At 42.8% G+C, this 13,171-nt stretch overlaps 1 protein-coding gene across 1 annotated transcript; it reads right to left on the bottom strand.

Moving 5' to 3' along the window:
• Window positions 1-7,158: 7,158 nt before the first annotated feature.
• On the bottom strand, window positions 7,159-12,026 carry LOC103198019 (keratin, type I cuticular Ha3-I). The gene is made up of 7 exons (XM_007942110.1): window positions 11,676-12,026; window positions 10,403-10,485; window positions 9,709-9,865; window positions 8,105-8,266; window positions 7,889-8,014; window positions 7,493-7,713; window positions 7,159-7,285 (listed from the first exon to the last, which is right to left on the bottom strand). The coding sequence occupies exons 1-7, from the start codon at window positions 12,021-12,023 to the stop codon at window positions 7,159-7,161; spliced, it is 1,224 nt and encodes a 407-aa protein (XP_007940301.1). The 5' UTR covers window positions 12,024-12,026.
• Between the last annotated feature and the right edge of the window lie 1,145 nt (window positions 12,027-13,171).

Raw genomic sequence — 13,171 nt, forward strand, 5'->3', positions numbered from 1 at the left:
ACAGCAGAGCTTTGATTTAGGCCTAAGCCAGTCATCTTTAATCAAGCTAAGTATCTCAGTTTTAGAATTTCAGCCATAACTGATGAACTGAACTCTTGAGTAAAGCATTTAACATCTATTTTCTAATCGCCTCTTAATTTTTGCAAACTTTTGCAAGACCTTTTTCCTGGAACAGTTCCTAAATAATCATTATTGAGTCTTTGCTGTTACAGCCTGAGGAGAAAACAATTCCTTCGCTTTATCTAGGTTCTCAAGCCCCTCTGCAAACACATCTAAAAAACAATGGCTATGGGCTGCTTCTCTCAAAGTTAATGATAAGCAGAAGCAGCTGAAAGTGGAGTTTGGAAAAACAAACAGGGGGGAAAAAAAAAAAGAGTCCGGCCTGCACCTTGCCAGAAACCTCTCTCATCCCCAAGTATCTGTACCACAGGGGTCATGTAACATATGCCCCCCGCCCCAGGTGCAAATGCAACTTTAAAGTTGGCTGTTTGAAACCACCCAGAAGTATCTGGGAAGAAAGTTCTGGAAGGGTGAACCTGAGACACTGGACTGGAAAGGCCAGTTGGTCCTGTCACTTGAGCCAATTTAGGACCTCAGAGCTGCTCTGTTCGAAGGGAACAAGAAATGAGGAACCTTCCCTGGAGAGGGCTGTCAGGTTCAGTGAAGGCCCGAGCTTGAGAAAAATCCCTAGAAAAGGGTTGAGGACTTGGGTGAGGTGGTTTACAGTCCAACAGAGCTGCAGAGGTGCAGTGGGCCAACATTGGGAGGGCAATGAATGGGATATGAAAAAGAAAGCACAGAGGAAGAAGGTGGGGTAAAAGAGGATGAGGTAAAGAGAGAAGACAGGAGACTGAAGCGTATGCTTTCCCTGTCCTGACAGAATTTCAGAGTGGAAGAGCCTGGCTGGAAGAAATTGCCCTCCAACGTCCTAATTTGAACACAAGTTGTTTGGTGACTGTTCTGGCTGAAGGTCCCTGGCAGCATCTGGTCTGGCCTCAGAAACGGTGAGGGCTGCATGACATTTGCAGGTGGGTGCTACAGATACCACTCTGGATCTGGGCTCTCTCAGGCTTAGGGGACCCCCTGAGGGGGATGGCCCAGAGTTTGTAATGAATGTGGGGAGAGCTATCACTATGTTTGCATATTCATGCCTAGAGACATAGTAAACAAGCACTCAGGCTGGTCCATCTGGTGGGGAAATAACAATTTGAAACAAAATCTCCTGCCAATGCAGAAAGCCTATCCACAAGCCTAGAAGAGAAAGAACACAGTTTTATTACTCAGTGAGCATTAAACCAGAATTGATGCAGATCACAGGCGATTCACTGCAGAGACTGCAAAGACAGAAAGAAATCTCACCCTTTTACAGAGCCAAGTAGATAAACCCATTTCATATATGTTCTTAAGATAAACAATACCTAGTCTTCAAGCCAGGGCTTGACAACATTTGTCACACATAGTTCATCCTAAATCCTTCTGCTGTTTGCGTGGCCACTAATTGCCTTTATCCCAAGGAAAAATAAACTCCTATCTTTATGATAGCAGAATAGGTTTGCAATTTGCAGCCAAGTTCCCACCCAAGTTAGGCTCCGTCCTTCCAGGGAAACTGGGAGAGAAGGGCACTATCTCCCTGAAGGATGACATCTCAAAGAGATGACTCCCAGGTCTCGGAGGAAAGTTTCCTAGGCTGTAAAATGGAAGGGAATTATTTAGCTTTTATAAATATTTACATAGATTTCTTCATGCAGCTTTTGATGGTGGCTTTATTGTCAAGACCAGACTTGGTCTCTTAAGTAGCAAATTATAGGCCTAAATCTCAACTTGGCAGAATTCTAAGTTATGAAGTGTAAAAAGGTACTGACAGAGTGGATTTTATGCGCACCAGCAGGGGTAAGCAAAATGTCTCTAATTTATGAACATCATTGTAACAGTAAGGAACCTCACTCAGGTGGTGAGTGATGTTTATTACAGATATTAGAGGATAAATTCAATAAGCTGATAAGAATGGAAGGGAGGAAAAAAGGAGGCAGGGAAAGAATTTACAATGAGAAGTTTTCTAAAGTATTGCTCAAGAAAAGGAGGAAGTGAAGTCTCTTCCCTTTCTTGTACCAGGGAGAATTAAACTGTTTTCTTACTTTTGATTTGTATTTGCTGTTACATCTCTGCAGTCCAGGGATGAGCAGTAAGCCTGGCCTGCGACATGAAGCTGGTGAAGGCAGATGCCCCTCCTATCTTTCACCAAAGCTGTTCCCAGAGCAATAACTTCTCATTATTCCTCCCTGATGACTTCTGGAAGATAATGAGGTATGAATTACAACTGCAATTTTGCCCACAGTCACCATTATTAGGCTTCTTCCCTATGGGGATTTTCAGGTGGACTTTTTGATAGGGATATTTTCTTCTTTCTTCTTGTACTAGATTGATCACATAATGACCCCGGATTGTGAAGCTCTTTGGGGCAGAGGCCATCAAGGCCTTCCTGTATCCTTAGCACCAGTATCTGGCACACAATGGGTGTCATGATTGGTGATGCTGGAAATGGTTCCATACCTTCCTACCAACTGGGTCATTCTTGCTCCTCTTCATACTCTCAGCCTCCAAACTTTTCTCATCACTTGCCTCACTTTTCTACAGGTGCTGTGTGGCTTCACCATCAACTATCCCATCACTGATCTCTTTGTCCTGCAATGATGTCATTAAATCTGGCACCATGTAGAGTCTCCAGGGGGAGTGTCTTCCCTTTGCTAAGGTACCCACTCAGTGGAGAGAATTCATTGCTGTGGTCAAAATTAACATTAAGACAGAAGAATCCCATAGAGGCGGAAGATTCCTAAGCAGCACTTACCCTTGTTTCTTGGCCTAGCCACATCCATCCTATCATCCATATCCACAGTATTCCCCAACACCTATCCCCAAAACTCACCCAGCTCTGTGTCCACTGGACAGTGGCTACTTTTAAAAAGCCACTATTTTCTGAAAAGCAATCTTATCCCTGTACTCTTTCAGAGCTAGTTACTGTGGTGGATGATAAGTTGGACAAGGTGACCCACACCATAGATCAATTCCAGTGACTGTAGATAGCTGAATGCAGAATGGTGGAATTTTGTCTCATGCACTAAGGACAGGTTATCAGGAGGGATCAGCCCCTGGAGGACATCATGCTTGGTGATTAGAGGGTCAGCAAAAAAGAGGAAGATGCTCATTGAAATGGACTAATACAGTGGCTTCAACAATGGGCTCAAACATAGCAATGACTGTGAGGATGGCCCAGGACCGGGCAGCATTTTGTTCTGTTCTGCTTAAGGTTACTGTGAGCTGGAACTGACAATACCTAATGCAATAACAGTGTGGAGCTATAGAGAGAGATTTATTCCCTGAGCCTAATAATATACTCTCCCTCCACTGCCAGGTTTGCTAAGACCTCACCCCTGCTCTGCCTTTCCAGTGACCTCCTCCTATCCCCATTCATACACCCCAAACAGAGCCAGGAGCTCTGCATTCACTGATGCTCTGCTCCTTACTTCCAAACTCAATACCTCAAGACTCCCAAATTCCAGTTCAAGTTTGGGGACAAGTTTTTTGCCTCTTACAGTTCCTGGAGGCTGTATGAGAAAATTTTGGCCCTGTTGTGCCTGTATAATCCCAAAGATTCAACCCCCAGCTCTATACACTCCAATATAATGAAGGAACCGGGAGGAGAACTGGTTAAGTCCAGATCATGAGGCATTGCACTAATGGATTTTCTCATTTTTTAAGCTCCTGGATGTTTGCCAAGTTGTGTTTTCTATTTTGTTTTTTGTTTATTTGTATGTGTTTTCAAAAAGAGAGATAAAGGAAGGAACTTGAGAAGGGAGTAGTGTGCAATGCAACTATCAAACTCCCTCCCCAACCCTCTCCAGCTTCCAGAAGTCAAAGCCAGCTCTCAAAAAGAGCTGAAGCTAGCTCTTCTTTTCTCTAATTCCCAGCCCTGAGATACTCTAACCTTCTTTAAAACGTGGCACAGATGGAAGAAACCATTCTCTTTTTAGAGGAAAAAATATATATTTGGGAAGAATAAATGGCTCTGCTTCTGAGAATGTATAATGTGAGAAAAGGATTTTCTCTAATTGAATGGAAACATTCCTTTAAGAGAAGTCTTTCTGGGAGTAGGGGATGGAAGAGGACTTTCTGGCTGACTTGAGGAAACACACTCTCAGAGATGAAGCCTGGGGAAGATATGAAGATAGCCTGAGGGACCAGGCATGCTTGGAACAGCTGTCAGGGCCAGACTGGGAAAGTAGCCTCCCTAGGGAACATAGGATTGGGATACTCTTGTCCCTTGCCTGTATTCAGTAGATGAAAGCACTGAAAGAATAGCTTTGTTCTGAGTAATAGATCGATAGATCGATCGATAGATAGATCATAGATAGATAGATAGATCATAGATAGATAGATAGAGATTGATCATTACATTTCCTACTTCAGACTTTATTTGGGTCCCACGGTTCTCTTTATTTTATTGTAAAATATATATAACACAACATTTGCCAATTCAATGTTTTTCATATTTATAATTCAGTGATATTAGTTATGTTAATCATGTTGTGGAACCATCACCAATAACCATGGCCAAATCCTCCATCACCATAAACAGAAATCCATTGCTTCCCAAACAGAGACTCCCTTGTTCCCCCTCTCTCCTCCCCCTGGTAGCCACTAATAAAATTTTGGGCTCTTATTGTGCATATTTTATATTTTACATGAGTGAGATCATACAATATATGTCCTTTTATGATTGACTTAGTTCATTAACATAATGTTCTCAAGGCTCATCCATGTTGTAGCATGTATCGGGACTCCATTTTTCTTCATGGTTGAGTACATACTAAATATATATATGTATATACCATATTATGTTTATCCATTCATCTGCTAAGGGGCATGTAGGTTGTTTCTAATTTTTGGCCATTGTGGATAGTGTTGCAATGAAATTGATGTATGTATGTTTGGTTTTTTCACTACTTTCAAGTCTCTTGAGTATATACCTAGAAATGGAATTTCTGGGTCACATGGTAGTTCTATGTTTAACTTTTTGAGGAACCACAAAACTGTTTTACACAGCAGCTATACCATCTTACATTCCCATCAGCAAAGAGTAAGGATTTCAGTTTCTCCAAATCTTTGCCAACATTTGTTGTTTTCTGTTCCTTTGATCTTGGCCATACTAGTTGGAGTGAAGTAGTACCTCATTGTGGTTTAGATTTGCATCACCCTAATGGCTGATGGCATTGAGCATCTTTTCATGTGCTTATTGGCCATTTGTATATCTTCTTTGGTGAGATGTCTATTCAAGTCCTTTGCCTGTTTTTTGATTGGATTGGTTGTCTTTTTGTTGTTAAGTTGTAGGAATTCTTTATATATTCTGGGTGTTAAACCCTTATCTTTTATATGATTCCCCAAAATTTTCTCCCAGTTTGCAGATTGTCTCTTCATTTGTTAAAATCTTCTTTTGAACAAAATTTTTTAATTTTGATGAAGTCAAATATATCTATTTTGTCTTCTATTACTAGTGCTTTGGGTATTGAATCTAATTTACTGTTAAACATTAGGCCCCAAAGCCATCTCACTATGTTTTCTTCTAGGAGTTTTATGGTTTTAGTCTGTACATTTGGGTCCTTGATCCATTTCAAGTTAATTTTCACTTATGGTGTGAGGTATGAGTCCAGCTTCATTCTTTTGCATGTGGATATCCAGTTGTCCCAGCACCATTTATTAGACTCTTCTCTCACCATTGCATAGATTTCACATCCTTGTCAAAAATCAGTTGACCGTAGATGTGTAGGATTATTTCTGGACTCTCATTTGGTCTATGTGTCTATTATTATACCAGTACCAGACGGTTCTGATTACTGTAACTATATAATGTATTTTGAAATCAGGAAATGTGAGTCCTTTGTTCATCTTCCTCAAAATTGTTTTGGCTATTTGGGTCCCCTTGCCATTCCACATAAGACTGCTTTTTCCATTTCTGCAAAGAAGGCTGTTGGAATTTTGATCAGGATTGCACTGAATTTAAAGTCTTCCAATCCATGAACACAGAATGTCTTTCTATTTATTTAGGCCTTCTTTAATCTCTTTCAGCAGTGTTTTATAACAAACTTTAATAATTTTTATGAAACTTTTAAGCATAAAAATAACCATTACTTGATCTTGATCTCTCAAATACATATAGATCAAAATGGAAGAAGATGATTGTTGACTGACTGTATTTTTCCCAGTGCTTTTCAGGATGCAATCTTCTCTTGTTGCCAAGATGCAGAGTATTTCTCTCAAGATTCACTTTCTTTTGATGATGCCCTGTTTCTGTGATTCTCCCACATATTCCCTCTGACAAGCTTTACAGAAAATATTTGCAGATCGCTGCACTAAACAAAAGTGGCCATTAGTTGGCACTTCACATTTCAAGATGAATAATTCCTGTATCTCTAAAGACACTCTCCAGTGGATTTGCCATTCCCTTCCCTACCACCTTTCTCCCAAACACAAAATCCAGATCAATAGGTGATGCTCAGTGGAATCTTTTCCTTTGAAGGGAATCACAGACTATAGGTTGGGGTGCATGACCTTTTCATCTAGTGGAAGAACACTTTTCATTTTCATTTATTCAAGACAACCAATTTTGGAATTAATGAATGAAAACCACCATTATTACTTTTTATGCCAGAATAAGAGTTTATTAGGAGGTTAACAAGGGGTCTTCATTGCATCTCCAAAGACCAAAAGAGTGACAAGGAAGATTTATTCTAATTAAGTTTCAATTTGTAGTGTGCCTATCAACTCTATCACATTGGATGTAATTATTTTAAAATCACGTTTAGACAAATATTTGCTAAAGCATAACATGTATCTTTATGGTAATAGAGATCATTTGATCGTGTCATAGGTTTCTCTATGTGGCTCAAAAGACTGATTGAACCAGTAGGTAGATCTTGCAGGCTCTTGTAAGAAAGGATCCAGCCAGGGAATTCAGTGAAAGGCTAGAAGCCACTCCAGGATGCTTGCACTGGTAGAGTAGGTTTCTGACTTGATCTACAGTGTGGGTGCTGTTGGAGATGTTTGGACGAAGCAGAGTTGAGATGTATCTCTGAAGCCCTTCTCCTCCTGCTGGCAATGGGGCCTCTAGCGCACAAAGGTATTGCAAGGTCCACATCGGACTCGTGGACCACAAGGGGCACAGGGATTGGAGACACAGGGTCCAGTGGTCTTTTCACAAGCATTGGTAGTGGCACAGGGATTGCAGGGAAGCCTAGAGACAGAAAATCATTGTGGCAAGTTAGAGTAAAATAAGCTGAAGTGACAGAAAATACTAAAAATACTTTGTATAAGGATAATGCTCTTCCTTGAAATGACTCAGACCAAAAGCTCAAAATTATAAATGTGTTTCCATCAAGATTACTCATCCCCACAGCACCCTCATGTATTGAAAGGAAGAAATCACTGCCTTCATACTCACTTGCAGTCCTCGCTCTCCAGCAGTCCCCGGTACGTGTTGATCTCACACTCTAACCGGGCCCTGACATCCAGCAGCACCTGGTACTCTTGGTTCTGACGCTCCAGGTCACAGCGAATTTCAGCCAGCTGGGACTCCACGTTGGTGATCATGTACTGCACCTGGGACAGCTGGGAGCTGTAGCGGGCCTCGGTCTCTGTCAACGTGTTTTCCAGAGAGTCTCTCTGAGGTGAGGAAGGAAAAAAAAATAAAAAATCAGAAACATGCAAAGGTTCCCTATAAGGTTATAAAGAACCCATAGGCTCCCACAGTTAGGGAGAGTGTATGGTCTGAAGGGGACCCCAGTGACTTGATTCCCTGATGTCACATTTCACAGGAGGACATCTAAACTATACCCACCAGGTTGTGCTGGGCCTGCAGTTCGATCTCCAGGGCATTGACTGTACGTCTCAGTTCGATGATCTCTGCCTGGAAGGACTGCACCTGCTCTGAGCTGGACACCACCTGCTGGTTCAACTCCTCGGTCTGAAATATCCAAAGGAAAGAAAACAGGGCTCGGAATTTATAGGCCTTGGGGGTCTCAGGTCTTGAGTGGCCAGGTGCTTAGATGCCCACCTGTGTTTTGAACCATTCCTCCACATCCCTGCGGTTGGTCTCCACCAAGGCCTCGTACTGACACCTGGTCTCGTTCAGTACACGGTTCAGGTCCACAGTGGGGGCAGCATCCACCTCCACATTGAGCCGCTCCCCAATCTGGCAACGCAGGGTGTTGACTTCCTGATGGAGCAAGGGCAAAATATAAAATATCACAAGGAATCCTGATGTCCTCCTCTAAGAATGCAATTCAACTTCTGATCATTCTTAAGCCTTGTTCCCTTCGATCCTCTCATTCATTGCTATTGTATTCAATGACTAATTTGTGCATTCTTCTTTCTAATCCATGACCTCTTTCCATCTTTTGTATTCAGTGTATCACTCCACATTTGGAAGAGCATTAATGGAGACTTAGAAAGGTACAGTGATTTGGCCTTAGACCTGAGACATAGTAGACCAGGTTTAAACCTTGGTCACCAAATGCCCAGTTTAATGATTTTGCTAGGATGAACATAGCCTCTTATGTTTGGTTCTTAACCATGGGTAAGAAAAAGTATAGATTCTGGCTAAAGAGAAAAGAACAAATGCTTCCTTCAAACTCTGCTAGACTGGGATAGACTAGACTGAGTTAGTGATTTGTTGATTCCTCCAGTGTAGATTTCATGAAGGAGATAAGTATCTGTTCATGTGCTGCTCATCATTTTTAGGAAGCCAGCATAGCTTGGTAATTGAGTTTAGGTGGTTTTAAGAAAGATTTGAATTTGATCTCACTGCTACTACTTACTAAATAGCTGCTGGATGCCTCAATCTTCATCTTTAAAGTAAGAACTGGACTAGTAGTTACCTCTAGGGTTCTAAAACACTTAGCTTAATGTTGGGCACATAATGAGCGCTTGATTAATCTTAAGTACTGAGTTCCTCGGTAGTGCAAATGATTAACATGCTTGGCAGCTAACCAAAGATTGGAGGCTCCAGTCCAGCCAGAAGTACGTCAGAAGAAAGGACTGGTGATCTCTTTCTGAAAAATCAGCCATTGAAAACCCTATGCAGCACAGTTCTACTCTGACATACATGAGACCTACCACTATGAGTTAAAGTCAGAGTCAACTCAATGGCTACTGGTTTTAATATTAACTATTACCATTTACATATTTATGAGAGTTATTGTTTGCACAAAATATGTCTTTAGAGTGCAACTGACCAGACAATGATGGTAAGCATCTTCTCAGTGAGAACAATGAGTGGTACAAAGAGCTCTGGCCTAGAATGAGGAGCGTTACATTTTGTTTCCAGTTCAACCCTGTCTGCTGGCTGACCCGGGACCATCCTCCCTTTCCAGTTACAAATGGAGACTTGGACTGGAAGATCCCGTTGGCCCATCAGCTTTGGGCTGGCTGCCTTAGTGCTCAGGCTTGCCAACTTCCTTCACTTGCTTTCTGCCTCTAGCAGAAAATTCCAATCCCATACCAGGGATTTTGATTACTCATTCTCCACAAATCCCTTTTTATTTCAAGAAGAACTTCCTTGGTTAACTGAGCCTTAACCAAGAGCCTCTCCTGTACCCTGTGGTGGCTGAGAAACAGGCCCTGACATGCTTGATCCTGTGGCTCTTTGGGGAACTTCACCTGCTCATGGTTCTGCTTGAGACACAGCAGCTCCTCCTTCAGGGACTCCACCTGGGCCTCCAGGTCAGACTTGCACAGGGTCAGCTCGTCCAGGATCCTGCGCAGGCCGTTGATGTCGGCCTCCACCAGCTGCCGCAGGGACAGCTCCGTCTCATACCTGTGATCACAGGAGAATCAGGGGCAGGCTGGGCAGGTACAGACCTCACCTTGATGCCAGCTTGGTTTTATTTGTCAGACAACAGGGAGTTAGGACTTGTGGGTTCTTAGAACCATCTCATTTGTTTAGATTTTGAACACCAATCAGTAGCTCCTGGATGAAAACACACTGGTGATTTTTTTGAAATAAAGAAAAAGCCAGTGATTAAAGGGGAGGAAAGCTCCTAAATTGTGAGGTTTTTAAAATTAATATGCTTCCAACATTGTCATGATTGAATCCCGTGCATAACAGAGCATCAGGGAACCATGACATCTACTCTCATTCCCAGTGTGAGTGGAGGGACATGGCTTTACCAAGGAGAAGCAGGAGGGACCTGGAGAAGGGGCTGTCTGAGCACAGGTGTGCAATTACTCTGTGGCTCAGGAAAACATCTGAGAAAGATTTTCTCCATTTGCCAGTATTGATAACAGGCTAAAGGGAGGGAGATGGAAGAAAGAATAAATAAACAAGCAGCAAGCTCCCTGCAGGCCCACTCACTTGGTCCTAAAGTCGTCTGTGGCCAGCTTGGCATTGTCGATCTGCACCACCAGTCTGGCATTCTCGGCCTTGCTGCACAGGATCTGGAAGACCCAAAACATTCTAGAATGAGCCAGGGCTTTGTCGTGTTTAATCAACCGCAATCCTTACTCATCTGCTTATAGGAAAGGAGCTTGCCAAGAAATCACAGTACATCTTATGCAAAGTGCCTCAATGTTGTTCAGGTACAATAGAAAAAACAAGAACATGGAAATAGGTTAGAAAAATATCAGGAGATAAATAACCTAACTACTTCTTTCCTAATAAGCAAAACCGAGCAGTTGATAATAATAATAACTAGTATTTATTAAAGGAGCTCTGGTGCCACAGTGGTTAAAACATTTAGTTGCTAACCAAAAGGTTGGCAGTTTGAACCCACCAGCCATTCCATGGGAGAAAGATGAGGCAGTCTGCTTCTGTAAAGATTTACAGCCTTGGAAACCCTCTGGGGCAGTTCTACTCTGTCCATGAGTCAGAATCAACTTAATGGCAGTAGGTTTTAGGGGTTAACATTTATTAAAAACACCCATTATGTGCCAGGCTAGGAGCTGAGGATACAAAAATGAGTTAAAACTGGGTTATGTCCTCCAGAAATGTCCAATCAAGTGGGGATGATGGAGCTGTAAACTAGAGATTGGAAGGGGCTAGAAACAGCCAACTCTTCCAGCTGTTCTGGGTGGCTTGGTACTACATCCTCCTGGGTAGTTGCCACTCTCTGGTTTTAGCCATCCATTTTATGCCCTCACAGAGTACTCTGCACTGGGAGAACCCCAGAGGCATCTAAGACATAAACAGTAAAGCCATGTTAATTCAATACCTAGAAGAGGAAGCCACCCAGCAGTCAAAAGCAGTCAAAAAGCCCAGATGAGGGAGAGAGAAATTGGTCTAATCCTTACAAAAGGTTCTTTCCATGTCCTCATCTTTTTCTTGGGCCAGGTCCTTTTCTCTTACCTCAGGGCAATAACTGGGGAGCTTGACAAATGCATGGAAGTATTCAGAGGCAGCTTTTAATTACAGCTTATTTATGCAAAGTGCTGTTACCACCATAGTAGACTAACACTATGCAAATATTCAGACCTAACAGACTTGGGCCTAAAATGGGATGGCCTGTCAAGAAACAAAAAAACCCTTGGATTTTAACCACATGGAAAGCTAATGTTACATCTTCATTGTATCTCAGATGATTTCCCTACAACTTCCTGCCAACGAGACAGTGTGGTACCCATGCCCTCACCTTCTGCTGGAGCTCCTCAATGGTACGGAAGTAGGACTGGTAGTCCGGGCACGCATAGGGCACTTGCTGCTGGTTCCATTCACGGATGCGGCCCTCCAGCTCTGCGTTCTCCCGCTCCAGCTGGCGCACCTTCTCCAGGTAGCTGGCCAGGCGGTCATTCAGGAACTGCATTGTCTCCTTCTCATTGCCATTGAAGGAGCCCTCACAGAACCAGTTGCAGTTGCCCACATTGGCGGGGATGTTGCAGGCCCCAGGCAGGGTGCAGCTATGGCAGCTGGGGGGCACGCAGGGCCGGGAGGAGCAGCTGGTGCGGCAGCTCAGGTTGGGCAGGCAGCAGGTGTACGACATGGTGCTGGGATGGAGCAAAGTACTCGACTGAAGCAGAGTTCAGGTCCTCGGAGTATGTGGGTCTCCTCCCTCTGTGAATCCTTTATACCCCCTCCACAGAGGGTGTGGACATGGAAGGTGGCTTTTTTTCAACCTTTTTACTCATTTGGTAATTGTCAGAAGCCCTTACCCTGGGTTTGTTATGTGTTTCCTCAGAAGAGTCCCTTGCCTCATAAAAGACTTTACTTGAGCTTCTCGCTAAGTCAGGACTCCTGTGCTAGGCTCTGCGTAAGAGCTTCATGGTGTGGCTTCAAAGAGCTGGACTCATGAAAGCCCTGGCCCTCATTAGTGGGGCGTGGCTGGCCCAGGGACAGTGCTGCTGCTTTGCTTCCTGCTTGGTGGGTCTTAATTCCTTCACACGCCTCTGGCTCTTGCTGAGACAGACAAGTAGACATGACTCTTGCTCTTGTATCTCTTGCTAAGTCAAACTTAACAAATGCCCAATTCATGGTTTTTGAAAAGAAGATCAGACCACTTCTGGAACAAGGGAAATAGACTAGCTCCCTGTGGCCCTCTGTTTCCTGGCATAGTGGGCCTTGTAGACTTAACTTTTTCCTTATAATTTTAGCCAACTAAATAACAGATACTTACTTGGTCATAGTTTGTACACTCGACTAGCTATGGCTCATGGGGGCCAAGTGACAAGACTACCCTGACCCGCTGTTCCAAGGACTCAGAGCATCAGTACTGTGGGATGCACCTAAGCCAGTCACCTCAATAAGGTTGAAAAGCTCTGCATTAAATCAAGTGAAAGAAGCTCACTAAGGACGGTGTGAGGCAGAGAGTGACCAATGAGTATAGAGGGAGAAGTAGGTGATGGGACATACAGAACTATATGAAACTATTTGAGGAATTTAGGTATTATGTAGGCAAATACATTCATAACAAAATTTAAATTTTATGATTTCAACATGAGGACATTTAAGAGAAAAAACATACAACACTGACGACACTGGATGCTTTTAAGTACTAGGATTATGACTTTTTTTCTTTATAGTTTTTTACTCTTTCCAAATTTTTAGAAACATATGTATACTTTGTAGGAAAATAAACTAATTTTTTTAAAATGCATTTTATTGAAATATAATTTATGTACAGTGAAATACACA

This window comes from Orycteropus afer, unplaced genomic scaffold, assembly GCF_000298275.1.
Source record: "Orycteropus afer afer isolate SDZICR_OR568_19922 unplaced genomic scaffold, OryAfe1.0 scaffold00085, whole genome shotgun sequence".
Lineage (NCBI taxonomy): Eukaryota > Metazoa > Chordata > Mammalia > Tubulidentata > Orycteropodidae > Orycteropus > Orycteropus afer.

Excerpts from the sequence above, each read along its gene's own strand:
- LOC103198019 (XM_007942110.1), bottom strand. The coding sequence starts at position 12,023 with ATGTCGTACACCTGCTGCCTGCCCAACCTGAGCTGCCGCACCAGCTGC. Across the intron at positions 8,267-9,708 it reads TCAAGCAGAACCATGAGCAG|GAAGTCAACACCCTGCGTTG; the intron begins GTGAAGTTCCCC and ends TTGCTCCATCAG. Across the intron at positions 8,015-8,104 it reads AGGAATGGTTCAAAACACAG|ACCGAGGAGTTGAACCAGCA; the intron begins GTGGGCATCTAA and ends TGGATATTTCAG.